This window comes from Narcine bancroftii, chromosome 6 (genome assembly GCF_036971445.1).
Source record: "Narcine bancroftii isolate sNarBan1 chromosome 6, sNarBan1.hap1, whole genome shotgun sequence".
Taxonomy (NCBI): domain Eukaryota; kingdom Metazoa; phylum Chordata; class Chondrichthyes; order Torpediniformes; family Narcinidae; genus Narcine; species Narcine bancroftii.
In genome coordinates, this window is record NC_091474.1 from 80,187,015 (window position 1) to 80,211,852 (window position 24,838).

At 40.7% G+C, this 24,838-nt stretch overlaps 1 protein-coding gene across 5 annotated transcripts in view; it reads right to left on the minus strand.

Annotated features, from left to right (window-relative positions):
- The window catches only part of chuk (component of inhibitor of nuclear factor kappa B kinase complex), a 98,834-nt gene that overhangs the window by 50,772 nt on the left and 23,224 nt on the right, over positions 1-24,838 (minus strand). For 2 of the 5 annotated variants that reach the window (XM_069885482.1, XM_069885483.1), the window contains exons 13-21: positions 21,496-21,619; positions 18,412-18,563; positions 14,039-14,100; positions 11,689-11,798; positions 9,440-9,489; positions 6,822-6,921; positions 5,918-6,065; positions 4,967-5,109; positions 1,317-1,416 (exon numbers count right to left, since the gene is read on the minus strand). In XM_069885482.1, coding sequence (XP_069741583.1) covers positions 1,317-1,416; positions 4,967-5,109; positions 5,918-6,065; positions 6,822-6,921; positions 9,440-9,489; positions 11,689-11,798; positions 14,039-14,100; positions 18,412-18,563; positions 21,496-21,619 — 989 coding nt within the window. The other 3 variants (XM_069885480.1, XM_069885484.1, XM_069885485.1) reach the window with 3 other exon arrangements.

The following is a 24,838-nucleotide window of genomic DNA, read 5'->3' on the forward strand; positions in this document are numbered from 1 at the left end:
CAGCGTGGACTCGATGCTGTCGACCTCTGCCATCTCGAGTACTTCGACGTTAGGGATGAAAGCGCTCCAATGAATGTTGAGGATGGAGCGGAGACAATGCTGGTGGAAGCGTTCTAGGAGCCGTAGGTGATGCCGGTAGAGGACCCATGATTCGGAGCTGAACAGGAGTGGGTGTATGACAACCGCTCTGTATACGCTTATCTTTGTGAGGTTTTTCAGTTGGTTGTTTTTCCAGACTCTTTTGTGTAGTCTTCCAAAGGCACTATTTGCTTTGGCGAGTCTGTTGTCTATCTCATTGTCGATCCTTGCATCTGATGAAATGGTGCAGCTGAGATAGGTAAACTGGTTGACCGTTTTGAGTTTTGTGTGCCCGATGGAGATGTGGGGGGGCTGGTAGTCATGGTGGGGAGCTGGCTGATGGAGGACCTCAGTTTTCTTCAGGCTGACTTCCAGGCCAAACATTTTGGCAGTTTCCGCAAAACAGGACGTCAAGCGCTGAAGAGCTGGCTCTGAATGGGCAACTAAAGCGGCATCGTCTGCAAAGAGTAGTTCACGGACAAGTTTCTCTTGTGTCTTGGTGTGAGCTTGCAGGCGCCTCAGATTGAAGAGACTGCCATCCGTGCAGTACCGGATGTAAACAGCGTCTTCATTGTTGAGCCATGCCATGCCATGAAACTCCTTATAGAAGCATGGGATTTGAACCCCGTTCCTAATCGCTGGCGCTGTAAAGGTGTTGCACTAACTGCTATGCCAATCGTGCTGCCCTTTGGGCTTGAGCTAGAGTTGTATGGCATCTGTGAATCTACACCAATCCCATGGGCCTGGATTACAGAAGTATTCATCTCTGCCGTGCTTACTTGTGCCTCTAAAACAGAGCAAGTGGATGTGATTCCACCAGCTCCTATGGCAGTGTGTTCTGCAACCAGCCACTCAATGTAAAAAAAACTTATCAATTAGATTCCTCAGGATGTCTCAGAATAAATAGTCGCATTTTTAAAAGGAATCCCATCTAGTGGCAGCACGGTTAGCGTAGCGGTTAACACAATGCTGTTGCAGCGCCAGCAACTGGATCTGGGATTTCTGTCATCCGTGCTGTCTGTAAGGACTTTTACGTTCTCCCCGTATCTGCGTAAGTTTTCTCTGGGGGCTTCGGTTTCCTCCCACCATCAAATGTCCCGGGGGTGGGGGTCAAGGTTAATTGGATATAAGTGGACGGCACAGGCTCCTGGGCCGGAAAGGCCTGTTACCATGCCGGATATCTACAAAATAATCTAAAAACTGACGAGATGCACCAAGTATCTGAAAATAATACTTACAGATAAGCTGTAATTTTGTTCTGAGAGAGTTTCCTGCATCAGACTATGCAATTGGCTGCAGAAATTCTGGTTTTCTTCAATGACAGTCATTGACGATTCACTGAAAGGAAGCATTGGACGCATGATAATCAAAAATGAACACAACAGCCTATCAAGTCTGTGTCAGCTTTTTGAAATAGTAATCGAGTTACCCTCTTCACTGTTCTCATCCTGTGATTTCTCCTTAAAATACTTATCAAAATCATTTTCAATGGCAAAAATTAACTGGTTTTAACTTCCTAAGCCTTCACATCACAAGAAATGGTTCACCCTGGAGACATTCCTGTGAAATATCCAATTACCTTTGTCAATGACTGCATGATATGTGGAATTTTACCTACTGCTTCATCTGGGGAACATCAGTATTTTAAAAATGCAATAAAAGCTCCAGTATCCAGCAGCTACGGGGGAGAAGTGAATTTGCCGGTTGCTTAAGATTGCATGTTATGTGGATTGGCCAACTGACTGCTGGGTAGGGGGGACGAGCCAATTTTAAACTGATATTTTTTACCTATTTTTTGCATTTTTCTTTGCTGGTTACTTGAGGCTGTTGGCTTGCTAAATTCCAGATCACGGGGACCCTGGTTGCTTGTTGAAAATTGAACCTGGATAGTTCTCAATGGCAACGGCAGGTTGCAGGTGCTGAGTCTCCCTCACCAGAAACCATGAGGTGGGTCTCAAAATGATCTTGCCCCAGGGGAACCATAGTACTGCAGCACAAAAGGCTGCCATTGAGACAGGCAAACACAGGAGAGAGTGCCACTTGTCATGCGTGTGGCCTTACTTCATCCATGCAGCACCCCACCACCCTCAAAAATACGTGCTACAATTATGCACAGCATGATTTTCTGTACCTTTTAAAATGGTTAATTCAGTGCACACTGTCTCATATTCTTCTAAAATGTATTACATCACACTTTGCCACAGTGAATTTCAACTCCCATGTCCCAGTCCATCCCATCAGACTATTGGTGTTCTCAAAGCTTTTTACAACTCCATTACTCTTGACCACACTGCCAAGATTCACACTGACTGCAAATTCTGAAATTATCCTGCATCTGGATGTTCAAGTCACCAATCTACATCTTAGTAAAATGGTCTTAGTACGAAAGCTGAGAGAATTTGGCTGTAAATCTTCCTCTAGACCACACATGTCAAACTCTGGCCCGCGGGCCAAATTTGGCCCACGATGTAATTATATTTGGCCCGCAAGATCATATTAAATATATATCAGAGTTGGCCCACTGGCCGCCGCGCCAGTATAGCGCATGCACACTGAAGGTGTGGAGGGATCTCAGAGTCCCGAATCCCGGGGATCGGAGCGCCGCACTCAGCCCGCCCGGCTCCCGGACACGCAGACGCGGCTGGAGTTGGGGACCATCCTCGCTGGGTCTGTGCTTCAGCGGCGACGCCAGGCCGAACGTCTCGTTGGCGATGCCTTCCCCCTCGCTCCGTGCGCGGCGGACCCTGCCTCCCGCTCCTTTTGTTGGAGACGAGCCCGGCGCCGTGAGATCGCAGTTTAATCCCTCTCCAACCATGGGAGGGGGGTGGGAGCAACGCGTTCTTCTCAGCCAATTCCTCCACCGCCCCAGACGCCGGCGTTTCAACGGGGGGGTTCGGGTGCCTTCGTCAGGCATCCGACCTGTTGGTCCAAGACAAGGGGAGAGCGTACAAACTCCACAGACAGCACCTGAACTCGGGTGAACGTGGAGCTGCGACCCCACATTCCACATCAGGACTGTGTGTAAGATTGGGAGCAGTGAGACGGAAGCTTATTTTGTTCCTGTGATTTAAGCCTTTCTTGGGGTGGGGGGGGGGGGTCCTTCTCTGACCACTTGCCTAACAATTAACCTAATCAGATGTGGAGTTACCACAATACAACAGTTCTCAACCTTTTTCTTTCCACTCGCGTCCCTGTGCCATTGGTGCTCTGTGATTAGTAAGGGATTGCTTAAGGTGGTCTGTGGGTGGAAAGAAAAAGTTTGAAGACCACTGCTTTAATCATCCCTCATTGACTCGTCATGTGCACGGTTTCAGAGCTCCAAAGGAAATGGGCCAATGACAATGACAATGAAAGAGTTTATCCAAAACTATTATTAAACATTTATTTTAATAAGAAAAAGTTTAACATTACATATGTTGAAAGAAGAGAAAACATGCAGATGTTGTTGAAAATTTTCAATAAATATTTAGTTCGGCCCTCGACTTAGTCCAAGTTTTTAATTTTGGCCCTCCGTGAATTTGAGTTTGACACCCCTGCTCTAGACAATAAAAAAACAGCTGTTTATTTATTATAAACCTCTTTTCTATTCCTTGACAAATTCCATATTATGCAGCCCTTTTATTTTTGCTTGTAATTCATATACATTTCTCAATGTGTGGCATCCATGTTCGAACAAGCCCAGAAACCCATCACATTTACCAGCTTTCTTTGTGCACCAACTTGATGAACATTTCAAAGCACCTCTAAAAGATCAAATCTGTAGCTGAAGCTAAAACTGAGTTGTGATATTGCATAAAACTAGCACTGTTTCCTTTAAAACATTACTATATTGACATAACTATGGTTTTCACATTTGTTCAAATTCCTCCACATATTTTAGATAATTTTGCACTATCAAATTGGATCAGCAAGTTTACTGATGACACAAAGATAGGAGGCATTGTAGACAGCAAGGAAGATTTTCAAAGTTTGCAGAGGGATCTGGACCTACTGGGAGAATGGACCCAAAAATGGCAGCTGGAACTTAATGTAGACAAGTGTGAGGTGATGCATTTTGGAAGGGCAAACCAAGGTAGGACATGCATACTAAATGATAGAGCAGTTAGGAGTGTGATGGAGCAGAGGGATCTGAGAATACAGATGCACTGTTCCCTGAAGGTGTTGTTGCAGGTGGACAGGATTGTAAAGAAAGCTCTTGGCATCTTAGCCTTTATAAATCAAAGTTTTGAGTATAGGAGTTGGGATGTTATGTTGAAGTTGTTTAAGACATTGCTGAGGCCAAATTGGAAATATTTTGTGCAGTTCTGGGTGCCTAATTACAGGAAGGATATGAATAAGATTGAAAGAGTGCAGAGAAAATTTACTAAGATGTTGCTATGTCTTCAGGAGTTGAGTTACAGGGAAAGACTAAACAGGTTATGATTTTATTCCTTTGAGCAAAGAAGAATGAGGGGAGATTTGAGAGGTTTGCAAGATGAGAGGTACAGAGAGTGGATGTAAGTCAGCTTTTAACACAAATTGGGATAGATAATAACAAAAGGTCAGTTTTCAGCTCAAAGGGGAAAGGGTTATGGGAAACATTAGTGGAAAGTTCTTCACTCAGAGAGAGGTAAGAGTGTGGAATGAGCTGCCACCAGATGTGGTGAATGTGAGCTTGATTTTGTGTTTTAAGAATAAATTGGATAGATTCATGGATGGGAGAGGTCTGGAGATTTATGGAATGGAAGCAAGTGAGTGGGACTAGCAAAATAATGTTCAGCACAGAGTAGAAGAGCTGAATGGCCTGTTGCATTTGATGGTTCTAAATGTAATCCTTACTGAAAAATCTCAATCATAAATATTTAAGTCCTTGTAAGATGAGACCTGGCAATATTCAAGTAGTTCCTACCTGTTTTTCAATCCAGATATTGAGGATAAAGGGTTTGGGAAATTATTCTGTGGTATTAAAATTTGTGCCTGTTGTGTCCATCCTAAACCATGGGGTGAAGAAGACTGCTCAGGGCTCGCACTTTCAGGCCCTCGGGCTGTGCTCTGGAGGTGAAATATCAGCAGGTTATTAAAATTTGCATTACTGAGATTTTTACAATAGCGAATCAAGAAAACAGGAAGATGTTAATAGTAAGGGCATTATGGTTCAAAAAAAGTTCACTAATTTTAAAGCAGAGAATAAGGAGTTTGCTGGAACTTCATGCTTTTAATATCTTAGCTTCAGTACGAGTCTCCAAATCACAATTTTAATTAAAGAACAGATTCATTTTTCTGCCACTGAGAACAAACTGAATTGTGCAGCTGAGAATTTTCAGTAAATATAATAAATTGAAACAATTTTAATAATCTGTTCAATTTTCATAGGAGATGTCATTTACAATAAAGAAGATTTAAAATATACATTTTAAATAGTTAAAAAATAATTTAATTGTACTGATGCGCATGAATTGCTAGTTTTACTGCAATTCAAAAGAACTTTTGTCAGAACTCATGGAGGGGCTTTCACAATAGCACTAGTTCACTTGATCCTGCAACACTCTCCCACCACTTCTGCTCAGAGCTGATCTGATCAAACATCAATTCAACAATTTGGTCTTCCCTCTCGTAACATTAAACTCCCATGCTGAGCAAGAATCTGACACCATCTGCAAGAATTCAAAATTTCTAAGATCAATTTCATTGCCCCTCTAAGTCTCACAGACTTCTGAGGGGTAAAATAAAATCCACCTCTCCTTCGTTTCAAATGGGCACCTCTTTAAAATAGCAAGAATGAATACATGAACTGGGATGCAAGTTCAATTTCACTGAAATTCACAGAGCTGTTAATTTTGAGGGGAAAAAAAGCACTTACACATGCAATTTTTAACAAATACCATATTTCTTTCTGTCTCTTCTCTTGTGATCGCAACAACATTTTTTCATTTTCTCTAATGTTGTCAAGCGCTTGTTCAATCTTTGGAAAAAGATCAATGATTTTCTGCTTACAGGCCAGCAGTTTACTGCAATTTACAAGAAAGGACATATTTGGAGATTATTATCAAGACAATTTCCTCACATTTTTTTTTGGCTATGCCCCTCCCCCCAGGACTCTGCTCAAAGTTTATGGGACCCCCTTCCCAGTGAAGCAGTCAAGTTTAGTTGGTTTTGGTTTTAGACTCTGGCACCCCCCCTCCCCCCCTCCCCACTGAATGTGTTTGGCCCCCGTTGAGAATAGCTGGACTCTGGACCATCTGGGTACTGACCAATGACGAACATTTGTTTGTCATGCAGCACAAAATGCACTGTTACTCAGTGAATATTAGAAAGACAGCCAAACTGAACAAATGAAAGATTGAGCAGACACAGCAAAAAGCAATAATGTAGAACATGGAATGTTCTATAGCATCATATAGACCCTTTAGCCCTCGATGTTGTGCCAACCCATGTTTTCCTTGAAAACAATACTAAACCCTCCCTACCTTTATTTTTCTCCATCCATGTGCCTCAGAGTCACTTAAATGTCCCTAGCATTTCACCCTCTTACCACCACCCCTGGCAATGCATTCCGGGCACCCCCAACTCTCTGCATAAAAAAAACTTACCCAAGTCTCCCCAAAACTTTAAAGACTGACATTCTTAACCTTTATATATATTTTTAAAGAAACCTTCTTTCTGTTTCCCTTCCCAAAAATATCTTTAATATGAGTTTCATTGTACATGATATGAGGCTTTTTAACCTACAAATAATTCACTTTCAAAATCTTAAGTATTCAGACCTGAGATGAGTATACAGCTCCTTTAGCACACGATCTTGATTTTGAACCGTTTGCACAATGATCTTCACCATCTCCGTACTGTCTCCATACTGATGCGAGTCTTAAGACAAAATGTTTTTTTCTCATGAATGGTCGCATTAATCGTTTTTATCTCCACAAATACTGCATATTTAATGCATTTTCTGTTTTTTTTTAATTTCTAATTTCAGGCATCTTTTTGCTTTTCAATAATTTTTTTTACAGCTTCACCTGGAAAAAATATTCTCTAGGGAGTGGACTGAAGCACTTGCAATGACCACATAATCAAAATACTCGACCGATTATTTTGCAAAATAATTTATCTTTCCATCACGGTTGGCGCAATGCCTTGACAGCACCAACGATCGGGACCAGGGTTCAAGTCTCGCGCTGTTTGTGAGGAGTTTGTACATTCTTCCCTTTTCTGCGTGGGATTTCTCCAGGGACTCTGGTTTCCTCCCACTGTTCAAAACATACAGGGAAAGTAAGTTAATGGGGTGTAAATTGGGTGGCATGGACTTGAAAATTAAAATGGTCTGTTACTGTGCTGTATGTCTAAATTTTTAAGAATTAAAACTACTTTTCAATGGAACTTGCACTGAAATATTTTAAAGGTCAGATGCACTAGAACACATCTACTCAGTGGTATTGTTAGATATTAGATTATTGTAATCTGTTAACAGTAAAATTATGGGCTTTCCACTCCATGGATGCTGAAAACTATTTGCTTTGCAAACACTAAAAGAAGCGTAAATTACCTCACAACAAGCTCAATCTCAGGCCAAAGATATATCAATCCCCGGCTAAATAATAATAAACCAATGAATTCCTTTCAGATAAAACATTGATGATCAATGTGGCACAGTGTGCAGGAATGAAACGACAACAAAGGCATCAAGCAGTCACATCGCTCCATTGGGTATACATGTCCACCCATAAACCTGATGACTGAAGATACTAAAATGCAAGCAGACTGAAAAATATTTATTGAAATCATCCTATTGACTGGGCAATGGATGCATTCTAATCCTGCTTCCTTTCTCTGGCTTTTCTGGACATTATTACACTGGAAAAATTACAAATCAGTTGACAGCCAAACCAAATTCTACCATTTTGACAGGCTCAACATGCAAATCTATATCAAGACAAAGAGAAAGATTCCTCAACATACATTTACAAAAGGGATACGTCAGTACTTCAGGATATTTAAAATCTTACTACATCTACCACTTAATTTCCTTTCTCCTTATTCAATCTTTGCCACATGACTTTCATCAATCTTTCAAAAGATTACAATTTTATATTTTATGAAGCTGGAACCCCTTGAGCGACGCAAATTTAACTCTTAACTTGAACCTGCAAACACTCCCCACCAAAAGAACTCGAACCAAGCACATCGAAATTAATGTCTCTCAACGTAGGAGTAAAACAGAAAAGTCGACAGACACTGAGGTTGAAGTAAAAACACAATGGTGGAGAAACTCAGCAAGTCAAACACTGAACTTTATTTATCTAGCAAAGATAAAGGTACATGACCAACATTTTGGGTTGGAGTTTTTTTTTAAAAATCGAGGTACGAGCATTGAGAAATATAGAAGGATCAAAATCTATGTCAACAAAAAAGAAATATTATTTTATGGCTTATTCAATTATGCATGGTAATAATCTGGAAAGGTGTTTCAGAATTTTTGAAGATGTGGCAAGATCCCATAACAAAATAATTTTCTTTCTTTAAAAAAAATTCTACCCATCATCTTGAACAATGATTTTCCATCACAGTAGGAGGTATAGATTATTAAAAATGTCTGTTCCAATTGTAAATTGAAATTACTATGCATGCTCAGTCTGACTGAGGAACAATTTGCTTTTTATAATCCTTCAGTGACAGCAATGCAACATGTAGGTTTAGTTTACACATGCTGGATGAGAATTTTAACCAGTGGTCACAACCTATTTCTCCCCACACTCACGTACCACTTTACGGAATCCCTTACTAATCATAGAGCACCTCTGAAATCCTATGCCATAGGTGTTCTGTGGTTAGTGAGGAATTACTTAAGGTGGTATGTGAATAGGAAAACAAAGTTGAGAACCATTGATTCAAACAATGGATGGGCAAGGGAAGGGCTTCCACCATTCTCAATAACAAGCAGATCTGTGCCACAAACGGAGAAGCAGTTCCCAGAAACAGATTCAAAACATCACACCTATAACCAGCATGCAAACAATTTTGCCAAAGCTGACACAAGTATTACTATTGGGGATGACACGTGTTCATCATTTTCTGACGACCTCTTCCTATAATTTGTTCTACATTGGTGCATCTCCTCCACCAGACACTATAATCTTCTTTGCAACCTTATTCCCACATGTGACTTCAAGGGCCACTGAATTCAGATAATCTGGGGCAATACAAATGAAAACACCTAATTTTCACCTTTCCACAAAGAATGCCAGGTCAGTTTTAAAATCAATAAAGTTTTGTTGTTTATTGGTAGACAAGAATGAAGCCAAATTAAAATTATGTATTTCATCCGTTCTTCTATGTTCACAAAGATAGAAACTAAAATGCAATCTGCAGTTAAAAATAAGCTCAATACCTTTTGGTTTTCCCTTAAGTTTTCTGTACAAGTCAATGGCTTTCTGTTCTCTAGAAAGGAAAATTATGATTAGTAAAATGATTTATTATACCAACATACTTGAAAAATCAATCTAATGAATTGTTATGTCTGTTGAAGGCCAATACTTGCCATCAACAATTCCTTTCATAAATTATCTAAAATCGTGGATGATTGGTCTATTCTGCTGAAAGCATACTTATAGATTTTTCTGGGACATATTCAATCTAAGTAGCATTAAAGCATTTGTCCCTGTGAAAGCTCAGAACTAAATTACTTTCTGTTCAACTGCACAATGCACTTTCCTTCAACTCAGGAACATATTTACAGTCTTGCTTGCTCAACAGTAAAGCACTTCCCATATCTCTGTTCTCAGTTGCCTTGCATCCATTAACACAACTGGACAATGACAGATTCGCTTGATCGAAACGGAATTACTGTATATGTCAGCGTATAAAAATGTCACCCCAAAACCAGGGGTCATCTTGTATGCCAAGTATAAAATAAGAATTTTAACAGCAAAGCCTCAGTGCTCCCCCGCACCAAGTATAAAATCCAAACCATATTAGTGAATCTCAGGCCTCCCTTGCAGGGTCCATTCGCCCAGCCTGACTGCCGTCAGCTCTGGACAGGCTTTAAAGGAGCCAATGGTAGTTTATTTTAAAATATGCTAATAAAATTTAAACCTTTGCTGGACCATTTGCTTTTATAATATTGTGAATTAGTTTATTAAATGTACCTAGCCAATGTTCAGTGGTAAGTGCCAGTCTTGGGGCAGTCTTGTACAGAGAGAGTAGGTCAAAATCTACATTTTAAGTGTAAATTTGAGGGGGTGGTTGGGGGGGGGGGGGGTCGTCTTATACACCAACATATACGGTACATACTTTTCCGACTCAGAAATAGCAAGTACTTCATGATTTTGTAGTACTCAACATAATTACTCCTTTTTAAAAAACATTAACTCAGTAACAAGATAAAAAAAAATCATCAGGAAAGCTCATCAATAACAAAATATTGGGGGTAGAAGACCAATATGAATAATAACTCATTATCTGCAGAACTCGTCCACTGATCGAGATGGTGAAAAAATATTTTTTCTGGAAATCAATGTTCCTCTCTTCGAGGGAACAAGAAGTTAAAAGTACTGAACCTCTTCTACGTTTATATCATCCCCTATTTATTCAGAGCAAACTTATATCATTAATGATGCACAACAATTGCCCTTGGACTTAAAGCTCCAAAAAATAAAATGTTCACTCTGATAACTACTGTTCAACTTCTGCAATTGAATGGAATATTGGGTTATTCTTGTGCACAGCAGATAAGTAGACAGTCTCCTTCATGATTTGGGACTTTGTGGTGTAGAGAAGGGGGAAGAGTACACCAACATGAGATTGTGTAACCATGACTAGCATACATCCTTCCCAAAGCTTGGTGAATTAATGGAAACATTAATGTGCTGTATTCAGGGTGTGTGTCTATCATTTTACATTGAATTATGCTTCTCATACTCATCATTTTCTGATCTGATTATAGATCCTCAAACTTTTATAGCTTTACCTCCGCAACACTGGTGCCAAATGTTAACTTCTCCTGCGTTGACAAGTCTGTTTACGCTCATGGTCTTGGCTCGGATATGAAAAGAACACACTTGTGGAGGGATGTGCATTTCACCTTTGGAAAGGATTGAAATGGAGGAAAGAGCAGGGAAAAAAACCCCAATCCCTATTGCTTCCTGTAAGCATTCTTTCAATATTGTTACAGAGAAACAAAATACATTTTAGGCGGCACATTTAGCACAACGCTATTACAGTGCCAGCGAACAGGCCAGGATTCGAATCCCATGCTGTCTCTAATGAGTTTGTACATTCTCCCCATGTCTCTGGGGATTTTCTCCGGGGATTCCGGTTTCTTCCCACTGTTCAAAATACACCAGGGATTATAGGTTGATTGGATGGTACAGGGTGGGTCATGGGCTGAAAGGGCCTGTTAGCATTCTGTATGTCTAAATTTATCTGCACAATATTCTTTGAATTGTGTACCTTATCAACTCTATCATACTCCTGAATGGAAACAGCAATGCCAAAATTTATACAGGTGTTTTTTTTTAATTTTAAAAAATACTTCCTAAAGACAAGATTGTTGGCCACATATTCTTCGTCTCAGACTACTTTCCACATTTTTTTGGGATGATACAGCTGTCAATATCAGAAATAAATTATTTTTCTTACAGATTTTCCATGACGTCTCCCTGACGTCTCGCATATGGGCTTCTCTGCAGCTCCACTATCTCGCTGTGCAGACCCATGATTTGTTCTTCCAAATGACCAATTTGAGCAGCCTTCAAAATGTCAAAACAAAGTTTTTGTAAATGAAACCAACTGCAGATTTTTTATTATTGTAACTGGCAGTGATGAAGCAACAATAACAATTAAATAATTGGATTATTCACTGTACAGCTATGTATACACAGAATAATTGATGGGCAGTAATTATTACAGAGCTGCCAGCGGATGTATGCTTTGATACATTAGCACTCTTATGAAGCAAACAATGCTGAGCTGGAGAAACTCAGTGTGTCAGGCAACATCAATGTTTCAGGACAGGACCTGTTGCAAAATTATGAGGCTGAGAGAGGGTCGATCATCTGTCTTTTTTCCCAGGGTGGAAATGTCAAATGTTTAAGGCCCTTGGTTTAAGGGGAAAACTTAAAAGAACTGCAAGGCAAGTTTTCTTTTTTTAATCCAACGGTTGGGAGATGCCTGGAAAGGACTGCTGGGGAGGTGGTATATTGGAAACTTTTAAAAGACAGACAAGAACAGGCAGGGAATAGAAAGATTTTGTCCAAGTGCAGGCAGATGCGATTACTTAGATTGGCATCGTGTTTAGCACCTTAGGGCTCTTACTGCGCTGTACTATTTTATGCTCTGTGTACACAACCTGACCACATGGAGTAGAGTGAGCCTCTGTCGACACTTCAGTGCTGGGGTTGTTAGCCTGGGAGAAGCTACCAATATTATCCTGCCTGTGAATTTGGAGCAGTTTTGAAAAAGGAGAGTTGGTGGCATCTCTCCAGTGGTTTGAGATGCCTGAAGCATTCACGGTTTCAGACAGAAAAGGGAGAACTAAACTGCAAGTGTAAATACCTCTCCATCTTTCTGCCACAATTCCCTACTTCTTAATTTTTGCTCCAAATCACCAGAAATCACTGAAGGGACATAAATGTGTGAACTGCTGTCTTTGGAGGAAAGAAATGTTGAGTTTAAAGCAGCTGAATCTAATTTTGAGACTTTATTCAACAGCCATCTCACGTCCAAAGTTTTAAAACAGGTTTTTATATTTTGCCCAGATATCCATTTGATCACTTGAGCTTCCTCTCGAAAAAAATTTACAACCCTCTTTACTTAAATACAGCTGCAGGATTAATTGCAGTAAAGGGAGGAAACATCACACAGTTTGAATAGATTTGGAGAATATCTATCCCAAGCAACTATGGTCAATGTGAAAAGAAAGCACATATTTTTCTTTTGTTTTAAGTTCTCAATTTCCAAAAATTTTTTATAAAGTCAATAGAGAACTACAATGCAGAAATAGATTTCCCAGCCTACCAAGTCTGCACAGACTATCAACGATGGCCTTTTATGATGTGCCTATACTAAACCCATTGAAAAAATTGCAACCCACACTCTAAGCAACATTATCCAGATCCTACCACTCAAGCACTCCCTTGGGGTAACATCCATTGGCCAATTAACCTTCCAACCCATACATCTTTGTGAATTGTGAAGAAACCGACACGTTGAGGGGAATTTCACAAGATCACAGGAAGAATGTGCAAACTTCAAAGAGGCAGCACCTGTGGTCAGGATTGCACCAGGGTCTTTGGCATCAGTACTTCACAAAGTACAAATGAACAAACAGGCAGTCAGAGGAAAACACAAAGATAAATACTAATTAAAAATTTAAACTCTGGAGGAAAGACTTGGTAGTGTTTATTCTGTTGCCACAAGGCCCTGAGCTGTAATGTCCTCACCTCTAACCCAGTTGGAGAAGGGGAAAAAAACTCTTTGTGCATAAAACAAGCACCTTATTCTGATCCTTTTCCTTTGTGAGCCTAATCAAAAGACAAGCATACCAGTACACCAAAGAATATTTTTGGTTGTCCCATAGGGGAAAAATTTAAAGGAGGCATATGGGGAACTTAATAGAGAGAGTGGCGAGAGTATGAAATGAGCTGCCAGCTGAATTGGTAAATAAAGGGACAATTTTCACATTTAAGACAATTTTGACAGGTACATGGATAGGATGGGTATGGTCCAGGTGCAAGAGAGTGAGACAAAGCAGAAAAATAGTTCAGTCCGACTAGAAGGCTGATGGAGCAGTTTCTGTTCTGTATGGTTCTGCATTACAGAAATTTACTCAGTAGAACAAAAATACTACTTCAGTGATGAACTATTCCAGAATGCTGTACATATTACTTTTAATTTATTCAGGCTATTAGTTATTGCAGAAGTACATTAGCAGCAATTGCTATCAATTAAAAATAAATGCAAACACCAATAAAAGCTGTGACTTATTCACCTGTTTACAAGCTTCTGCCTTCTCTTCCATTTCCTTCCAGGCTTTTAACATCTTCTCAGAGGCTGAGAATAAAACTATACCATCGTCTCAAAATCAAAATTCATACAGTGCCTTAAATTTCTAAACCGTTTCCTCAGAATTGAAACACCAAATGGAATCATGTTGAACATGATAAATGTGAATTGAGACCAGACTCTTTAGTGTGCCCGATACCTGGTGTGGGCAATGGTGACCCAACGTTAAATCAAACAGGGAATTTTCTCTTCACAATATGAAATTTAAGACTTGGATATAAACATTAAACAAATATCAGATAAAATTAAGCAATTCACAAAAAAAGTTTAGAAATAGGAAAAAGGACATCATCTCATGACAATATGGTTTTTTTTTGCTCGAATACAAGTGCAATTTACATATGGACTAAAATTCTCACTTGCCAAACAAATACTTTATAAAATAAAGTGCAACACAAAAGTCTGCAGACTTTACTGCAATACCGTGATTGCAGTAAAATCAAAAATGTTGGAGAAACACAGCAGGTCACGTAGTGTCCCGAGGAGGGAAAGATGCAAACCAACCAACGTTTCAAGGCCTGAGCTTGTCTTCAAGGTAAGAGAAAGGCTCAAGCTCGAAATATAGGTTATATACAGTCCCTTTATATGGGTGCTGCATGACCTGATGAGTTTCTTCAGCATTTTTATGATTTTACTTGATAAAATTAAATAACTACAATAGAATATATTAAATTACTCAGTCTATGGAAAGATAACAAATATTCAGTTACAGTTAGGGCAAGAAACAACCTGACTTTTTGATAGTACAGAATGGTTGTTTTGTAGTTCGGATGGTAAGGACAGTTCCAAGAGCCTCATAGTCATGGAAGAATATCTGTTCTTGAACTTCAAGATGGTCCAGTGTTTCTGCTGCCACTCTCCAATCCAAGGTCAAACACAGACCTGTATGTTCAGTCACGATTTAACTCTACCTCGTAAGGTAAATTATTTCACAATTCTTATGCCCTCTTCTACTATTCTTAATTAATGTTGAAACCTCCAATTACTGTATATTCCACTTTAGAAAGAAAAATAGTTCCGATCATTATTTAAATGGCATGCTGCTGTGCAGAAGGCCTTGGAAGTGCTTATGAATGTATAATAAAAGGTTGGTTTGCTGGTTCAGCAGGCTGTCAAGAAGGCAAATGGAATGATGACTTTCATTCCGGAGTACTGCTTCCTTACTTGAGGAAGGATGTACTGGGTTTGGAGGGGGTGCTGAGGTTGACCAGGTCAATTCTAGAGAGGAGGGGGCTTAACCTGTGAGTTCAAGTCATCTAGGACTGTACTCACTGGAATTTAATAGAATGAGAAGGGATCATATAGAAACAAAATTATGAAAGGCATGAATAAGATAGAAGTAGGCAAGTTGTTTCCAATGGTGGGGAGATTGGAATGAGGACGCATAGCCTCAGTATTCGAGGCAGTAGTTTTAGGACAGAGGTTAGGAGAAACTGCTTTTCCCAGAGGGCGGTATATCTATACAATTCGCTGCCCATTAGAGCAGCAGAGGTGACCTCAGTAAATATATTTCAGACAAGGTTGGACAGATTTTTACATAGTAGAGGAATTAAGGGATATGGGGAAATGGGAGGTTGGTGGAGAAGAGCCTATCATCAGATCAGCCGTGAGCTCATTGAATGGTGGAGCAGGCTCGATGGGCCGAATGGCTGACTCCTGCTCCTGTTTCTTATGTTATAAATGTTTCACTTTACTGATATTATAAGCTCCTGTTTTTTTTAGTGTAGGTTTACTTTGTCGGTTGGTGCAGGGTGCAAAGCATTCAGAGATTCACAACATTTTTACAGAATGCATGGCACCATTGAGTGTTGACTATATACAAGTAATGTTCTGGCAGAAGAACCAGGAATAATGGTTGCTTATCCAAGTGAAAAACAGATGGGAAACTTACAGAGTCATCAGATTATGAGTCATGTGTTTGAGACACTTAAAGAAACAGTTTTTCAGTATTGATCAGCAAGTCATCAATTAAGCACAGAGTTCAAATGGCTTTGTGAAATTGACAATTCTGATATTGTCCTTGTCAGGGGAATCATTGTTGAACCACTGTGGCCATTGTAATGGCCAATTTGACAGACCCATTTCTGGATAAAGGAAGCAGGATCATTCCTGCAATTGGGTCTTGACCATTTTGATGGTCATTTCGGCTGACCTGTGTCTGGGTTATGGAAGACGTTTCATTTCTCCTGCACAAGAGAGGAGAGTTGTGACAATCATTCGTATAAAAAGACATTTCTCTGGAAGCAATTCATCAAGGATTCATGAGTTTTCAGCAGTCTGGTTACTCAGTGTCTCACTTCTTTCATGTTTACTTCTGAGCATCAGTTTAAAAGTCTAGGTTTCAACACAGGATTTCTAAGATTGAACTTTGGGAAGGACTTTCCAGAATTGTACCCAAGTTGCAATGGTTTGGGTAACACACACACAAACACACAAGTATATTTGTGCACAGTAGGGGGTTACATTTAGGGGATACAATCCCTGATGTCTGTGTTGCAATCAAACAAGTGTGAAGTGGTTAATTGCATTATGGGACTGAAATGACCCAAGTTTTTGCATGAGTGCAGGATCATGAAGGAAGATTAAAATGATATATGAACTTTGCTGTGGGGAAAGTCACAGTGGGGGGTGGGAAAGAGAGAGAGAGAGAGAGAGAGAGAGAGAGAGAGAGAGAGAGAGAGAGAGAGAGAGAGAGAGAGGAAATAAATAGCAATAGCAGACAATTTTTAAACAGCGTGGGAAAGTTGGTAGTGCTATAGTGCACAATTTACAAAGACTGTGGGGGAAAAAGCAATGGAGGACCTGACTTCCCAGAATGCTGTGCAGCACAGAAACCCCTTCATGAAAGCAGCCAAGCATTTTGCCCTTTCTCTGCCACACATAATTCTGGGAGGGCTGGTCCGCCGTTGCTTTTTCTCATGGTATTTAAAAATTGTACGCGATAGTGTTACCAACTTTCCCATGCGATATAAATTGTGCATTATAGTGTTACAAACTTTCCCTTTCGGTTTAAAAATTGTCCGCTATTGCTATTTATTGCTAGCACTTTCCCATAGTCCCTTATAAAGATTTAGTTAGGTTGGCTCAACAACAGGGACTGAAGGGCTCATACTGTGCTGAACATAAAGCTTAATTATGTTATAATTAGGCTTGATTAATTTTACTCAAATATAAGATCATAATACATTGATCAGGATTTAGGGCAGGTCCACCATCACTCAATGCGTAATGGCGTCACCAGTAGGAGGTATAACAGTCCTAACCCCAAGCGTGAAAGCATTCAGTGTCCCAGTTGGGAGTGGTCAAGTGTGAAAAGCCAGGACACTGAATGACGAATTTAGTGGGATGCAAGTGTGAAAGGGGCTACTGTTGCACCTTCCTGACAAGTGAGGAGATGTTGAGTGTCCATGATACGTCACTAGTTAAGTGAACTCCAAGGAACTTGGCACTCTCCACTCTCTTTCTGACAGAGTTGTTGATGAGCAGTGGAGCGTCATCCTGAAGTCCACGATCATCTCCTTCATCATGTCCATTGAGACTCAGGTTATTAATCTCACCATTTCCACTTTTTCTCTGCAATGTGACTCATTGTTGTTGCTGATGAGGCCGACAACTGTGGTGTCATCTATAAACTTGATGACACTGTTGGAGCTGGATCTGGCATTGCAGTCATGGGTCAGGAGCAGGCTGAGCACACAGCCCTGAGATACGCCAGTGCTCAGTGTGACGGTGCTTAACATTCTGCTACCAACCTGGGCAGACTGTGATCTTTCTGTGAGGGAGTCCAGGATTCAGTTACAGAGAGGACAGCAAGGATGGCTTCTCCACCAACCTCTGGGGAATGATCGTATTGAACACCGAGCTGAAGTTAATGAACAGCAGTCTGGCGTATCAATCAAACAAGGAGCAGTCAGGACAGTTATACAGGTAACTGCAGCCAATGAGATCACCACAGAGTATCACAAAAAGGAGGCTGGATCACTTGCTGCCAATATAATTACCAATAAGGGCAGCATTATTTGTGCAAAGCTATTAAGGTGCCAGCGGCCCAGCGCTGTCTCTAAAGAATTTGTATGTTCTCCCCGTGTCTCCGTGGGTTTCCTCCGAGTTATCCGGTTTCCTCCCACCTTTCAAAAAGTATGGGGGAGGTTGGAGGTTAATTGGGGTATTTGGGCAGCACGAGCTTGTGGACCAGAAGGGCCTGTTACTGTGCTGTATATCTAAAAAAAAATTTAAATTCATCAATCAATTCAAGATTATTATACATTCATAAAAAATGTAATAAACTGGAACACTTACATATTCCATGTGCCATTTGCTCACTGTACTTTTCTAGATCAAGCTTAATACTGGACTGAAAGAAATCCAACCTTGCCTTCAATTGCTGAGAATTCGAAAACATTGTTGTTTTCATTTTGGTGAGGTTATTGTTGTATCGAAGTAGACTCAACCTGGAAGTAATCATGATCAAAATGAGATTTCACGGATGATCTGAAGAATAGCACATCTTTACAGACAAAAATTAGAAGTATTCATTCCTACAACAAAAAAATTCTTGACATTGGAGTGATTGGCCAATAATCTCAAGATCAATAAGGTACAAACATCAGGGTGTCACGGCAGTACATTGAGTGGAGCCTCTGCCCCACAGTATTAAAGAGGCAGGGTTCAATCCTGACCTCTGTCTGTCTGGAGTTTTCATGTTGTCTCCATGACCACATGGGTTTCTTCTGGGAGGTCCAGATTCCTCCAAAACCTCAAAGACATGAAAGCCAGTAGATTAAATGGCCACTGCAAACTGCCCTGGCATGTAGAATCTGAGAGGAGTTGATGAGAATGTGGGATTCTTGAGGGATTAGAGTAAACAAATTGTTGATGGCCAACCCAGACTTGTTAGGGCAAAGGGTTTCTTTCCATCCTCTGACTCTGGAGCTGGGGGCTGCTGTAGATTGCTGTCAGAAGACTCGCTGAGGTCCGCTGGAGACTGGCTCAAGCTGGCTGGAGGGGCGCCAAGTATCGGAACCGGGATGCGAGACGGGGCCAAGGGCACTAATGGGTTCCTGAGTGTGTTAAGATTCAGATCTGGAGCTCTGGCTGCGGGGGATGTGGAAGCACTGGCGGCGAATCTATGGACACTCAGTGACTCCGGGGAGACGCTCTTTTGCTTCTCCCTCTCTGACTGACTGTGTCTGACTATAGGAGGTGCTTAGGCAGTTCCTGCCGATGGCAACTCTGTGCCTTACAGCAGGTAAAAAGGAATTTCATGTAATACAACACTGTTTTATTACTATGATAATAAATATCCAACAAGGAAAATAATGAATTACTCAGAAAGCAAAGATTTGTGGTCTGAAACAAACCTGACATCAAATTTTGAAGCTACATTTGCATTGTCACTCAGCCTAAAATATTCATGTTCCTTAAATATGCCTGCATCTTGAATATTAAGGTATTTTTAGCCAAAAGATATTGCCCATCTCACTCATCATCTAAAAAAAGCTATCGGATTCAAACACACCCTCATGGAAGTTGGAAACAGAGCTCATCAGGAAATAGCTTTCTTTGTATGCCACGGGAAAGACGTGATGTTGGCCACAAACATCATGTCGTTATCTCAAGCTAATTTAGCTCACTGAATTTGTGGTACAAATTTGGAATGGAAAACAATATTTTATTATTGAAATGAGTCAAATGATTCGTAGGGAATGAATGAAATTCTTCAAATAAATTCACTAATGTAATTGTTTTTCTCCTCTGAAAATAAATTTGCTCATCATGCTGTTCCATTTGGAAAGATAGGAGTTTCCTAGAGTTGTGAAATCATCATTCTGGAGGGAAATAGAAACTCTATATGGAAGTATTTTCACATCTTTACAATTCCCAAAGCATTTTACAGCCTGCTAAATTTCAACCCCTGCAGATGAAATGAAGTACCCCAATGAAACAGTGCACTTCTGAGCCATAACATTGCAGCAACAAACAAAAAAGGGCATCACCAAGAGTTGTTGCTGCATGGATCAATATCTCACTGGTTCATGCACGATGGAACTCAGCGAATGTCGTCACTCCCTGCTGCCATATATAGTTTGGAGTTATCAAGGACTCAGAATTCCTTGAACAGGAAAACAAAATGGCAAAAATACTAGTGATTCAAGAATCAGTCCAATGTTTGTGACAAGGAAGAGATACCATCAGAGATAGAAATCTTCCACCTTGCTACTTAATCATTAAAATAAAACAGCAGCTCACATTTAAACCTCCACAACTTTCTTGAAATTGCTCACATTCTATGTCAAGTTCCCATTGGGTGCATCACACGAATCTAACCTTAGAAATCCACATTGCAAAGTAATCACTTTCTCTTGCTCAGAAGGTAAATATTTACAGAGGCAGATTCACATTCTTCGACACTAAATTGTTTCAGGAAACATGAAGGATTAATTCTACATTTAAAATTTTTTTCCTTAATTTTGTTCTGTTTTCATTTCTGACTTTTTCTTCTTTCACCTCTTCAAATTCACTCTTCCTTGAGATCTTTATCCTAACCTTTATGCTTTGTGAGCATATGAAGTACAACTCCGATTATCCAAAATCGGATTCTCCAAAATCCTCATTTATCCAAATTTAAAAAAATGTTGGATAAATAAGGATATTCAAATCAAATCAGAAATTCTCATTTATCCAACATTTTTTTTGGAGCTGAACTGACCTCAAAGGTTGAAAACAAATTCATCTGACAGAAAATTAGAACAATTGACCTCATTTCAGTTAACTCCCTCCCCTCTCTTTCCATTTCTTCTTTACCTTTCCCGATTAAGTTTTTTCTCCAACTGCGCGCCACTGTCTCCCAGCCGCAAATCAATGGAAGAATCCTGTCTCCCGGTGGCATCAAGGAGAGTGACCTCGTGCTCAGTGGCATTCCCTCCCCTCCCTCCTTGGCCAAAAACTACACACACACACATTCAGTAGGTATAGGTGAGGATTCAGCCAGGACATGGGAGCTCTGGTGATCAGGGAGACAGGAGCCCACCAACTCGCCAGTGTGTTCCACTGCCAAGGAAGCCTCCCTCGGGATCAGCGGCAATGGTTGGGAGGTCTCAGTGATAGGAAGTGGCTTTGAGGCCAGCATTTTTTTTAAAAATGAGAATTAAACAATAGTTTAATGCTTAAAATGTCTCCCCTTGTTGTTTAAACATTAATACAAATGATTTGCTGTCACTACTGGGCTGTTTTTTAAAAATGGCCAGTTTATCTGAGATTGGCCCAGTCCCAACCATTTCAGATAATTGGAGTTGTACTGCAAATATAAATTTAAATACAAATATCTTCATGTGATCATTTACTGCTGTCTGATGTCAGGTCTTCAGTCCAGAAATGACTTACATTGCAGCTCTCTGGCCCTGAAACAATCTGCTGTAGTCATCCTTTAATCCACAGACATAATTCACAGCTTCTCCCCACACCTTCCTCAGTTGTACATTGGGCAACATTATTTTAGCGTCTCTCACTACAAAAAAAAACATTAATTACAGTGCAGTTAAAATGTAGCATTTTTAAATGTTAATTTTGACACCATAACAAAAAAAATGATAATAGTTCAAAAACCATCATCTCTTTATTTTGGTTGATGAATTACAGTATATAAGTCAATTTTAGAATCAACATATCTGATCAATTTTAAGATCATGAAGCTACAAAAGATTAAACCTGTTAAAATATTCAAGTGCAATTTGAGCATTTTTCATATCATCTGTTTAACATTTAATATTCTGAATAAAGATAATTTTCTGACTATTTATATCTATTTGGGCTCCAAATTTAAGAAAAGATGTGCTGCCAGAGGTTCACAAGGATGACTGTGGGAATGAAAGGGAACATGAGGAATGTTTGACAGCTCTTGGCCTCTACTCGTTGGAATTTAGGAGAAGGAGGGAGAATCTCATTGAAACATATTGAAAGATTGTTTCCCATGATGGGAGAGTCTAGGACAAGAGGACAATGCAAACTCATTAGAGCAAATTAATCATCAACCAGCACATCTCCACAAGGACCCCAGACAACAACAAGTGCTCATTTCTTTACGTTCCCCATCTAGAGGCTTCTTCTTCAAAACTCATCTTTTTCAATCCTTTCTTCTTTTCCATATCAAGCTCCTGGCCGCTGGTTAATCCAAACTACTTGTGTGTGCCTTAGCACCATTTCCAGATACAAGGCCTCAGATCCAAGTGTTCTCTTCCTCAATCCTTCTGGCGTGTTTGACTGTACCCTTCAAAATTTGCCCTCACATTCCACTCAGTGCTCTGCCACTAGCCTGTTCTCATCCTGAGTGCTTCAAGTCAACCCCCTTTCACTTCATCACCTTCTCTGGATAGGGGTTGTCCCAATCCCCACAATCATTCAGAATATTTGCTCCTTCAGCAAATGGCTCAAAATCTAAAACTGCATTACAACAATGTGATATGGCCGGAAAGCTGAGCAACTGCATAGAACATATTTATTCTTCCAAATCCCAACTCTAATTTCAATTTCATTAACATTATTACCCCAAACTATGTAATTGATGGCACAGCACTCCACAAAGCCTCTCCCTTTCACCTTGATGCCTTTTCCTTCTTCCAGAACCCATTTCCACCCTTTTTTGACCTGCCTTTTGAATGGAATATCATCCTTTATTTTAGATTAAACCAGTGGTTTCAAACTTGTTTTCTTTTCACTTACATACCACCTTAAGTAATCCCTATGCGATAGGTGCTCTGTGATTCATAAGGATTGCTTAAGGAGGTATGTGAATGGGGGGATAAAAGATGGAGACCCACTGCTCTAAACCCAATTGTTATTGAAATATTTTGCTTGAGAAAAATGGTCATTGGCCCATTTCCTTTGGAGTTATGAAACCGTGCACATAATGAGTCAATTAAGTACGATTAAAACGGTGGTTTTCAAACCTTTTCTTTCCACCTACATACAACCTTAAGCAATCCCTTACGAATCAGAGAGCACCTATGGAATAGGGCATACTTAAGATGGGTATATGAAAGGATTCGGAGCCGAACAGGAGTGTGGGTACGACAACGGCTCTGTATACGCTTATCTTTGTGAGGTTTTTCAGTTGGTTGTTTTTCCAGACTCTTTTGTGTAGTCTTCCAAAGGCGCTATTTGCCTTGGCGAGTCTGTTGTCTATCTCATTGTCGATCCTTGCATCTGATGAAATGGTGCAGCCGAGATAGGTAAACTGGTTGACTGTTTTGAGTTTTGTGTGCCCGATGGAGATGTGGGGGGGCTGGTAGTCATGGTGGGGAGCTGGCTGATGGAGGACCTCAGTTTTCTTCAGGCTGACTTCCAGGCCAAACATTTTGGCAGTTTCCGCAAAGCAGGACGTCAAGCGCTGAAGAGCTGGCTCTGAATGGGCAACTAAAGCGGCATCATCTGCAAAGAGTAGTTCACGGACAAGTTTCTCTTGTGTCTTGGTGTGAGCTTGCAGGCGCCTCAGATTGAAGAGACTGCCATCCGTGCGGTACCGGATGTAAACAGCGTCTTCATTGTTGGGGTCTTTCATGGCTTGGTTCAGCATCATGCTGAAGAAGATTGAAAAGAGGGTTGGTGCGAGAACACAGCCTTGCTTCACGCCATGGTTAATGGCTCCGAATCATGGGTCCTCTACCGGCACCACCTACGGCTCCTAGAACGCTTCCACCAGCGTTGTCTCCGCTCCATCCTCAACATCCATTGGAGCGCTCACACCCCTAACGTCGAGGTACTCGAGATGGCAGAGGTCGACAGCATCGAGTCCACGCTGCTGAAGATCCAGCTGCGCTGGATGGGTCACGTCTCCAGAATGGAGGACCATCGCCTTCCCAAGATCGTATTATATGGCGAGCTCTCCACTGGCCACCGTGACAGAGGTGCACCAAAGAAAAGGTACAAGGACTGCCTAAAGAAATCTCTTGGTGCCTGCCACATTGACCACCGCCAGTGGGCTGATAACGCCTCAAACCGTGCATCTTGGCGCCTCACAGTGGCGGGCAGCAGCCTCCTTTGAAGAAGACCGCAGAGCCCACCTCACTGACAAAAGGCAAAGGAGGAAAAACCCAACACCCAACCCCAACCAACCAATTTTCCCTTGCAACCGCTGCAATCGTGTCTGCCTGTCCCGCATCGGACTGGTCAGCCACAAACGAGCCTGCAGCTGACGTGGACTTTTTACCCCCTCCATAAATCTTCGTCCGCGAAGCCAAGCCAAAGAAGAAAAGAAAGATATGAAAGGAAATAAAAAGTTTGAAAACCACTGGTTTAAACAAATCCAAAAATACACAATAACCATTAGTATTTTGAATTCAATCAAGCCATTATATGTAAGTTATTGTGCGAGATTGGAAAAACTAGACCTGTTCACCTTGGAGCTTGAAAGGGGGTCTTATTGAGGTTCATAAGATCACGAGGGGGATAGATAATTGTGAGTTTGTTTCTGGAGTTGGAGAATCAGTGGAAGGAATTTGAAGGGATAGGAGTGCACAATTCTTCACACAGAGGGCTGTGGGCATGTGAAAAGAGCTACCAAAGTGGTGAAGGCAATTACATTAACTTTGAAGAAACGTTTGCTTGGAGAACTACAGGGTTAGGAGGGAAAGGGCTAATGCAGGCCGGGGGACTAAAAACTTTTTTCTGTGCTGTAAGATTCCATATCAAAAATCTAAACATTTGTAAACATTTAATTCATCCTTCCTTA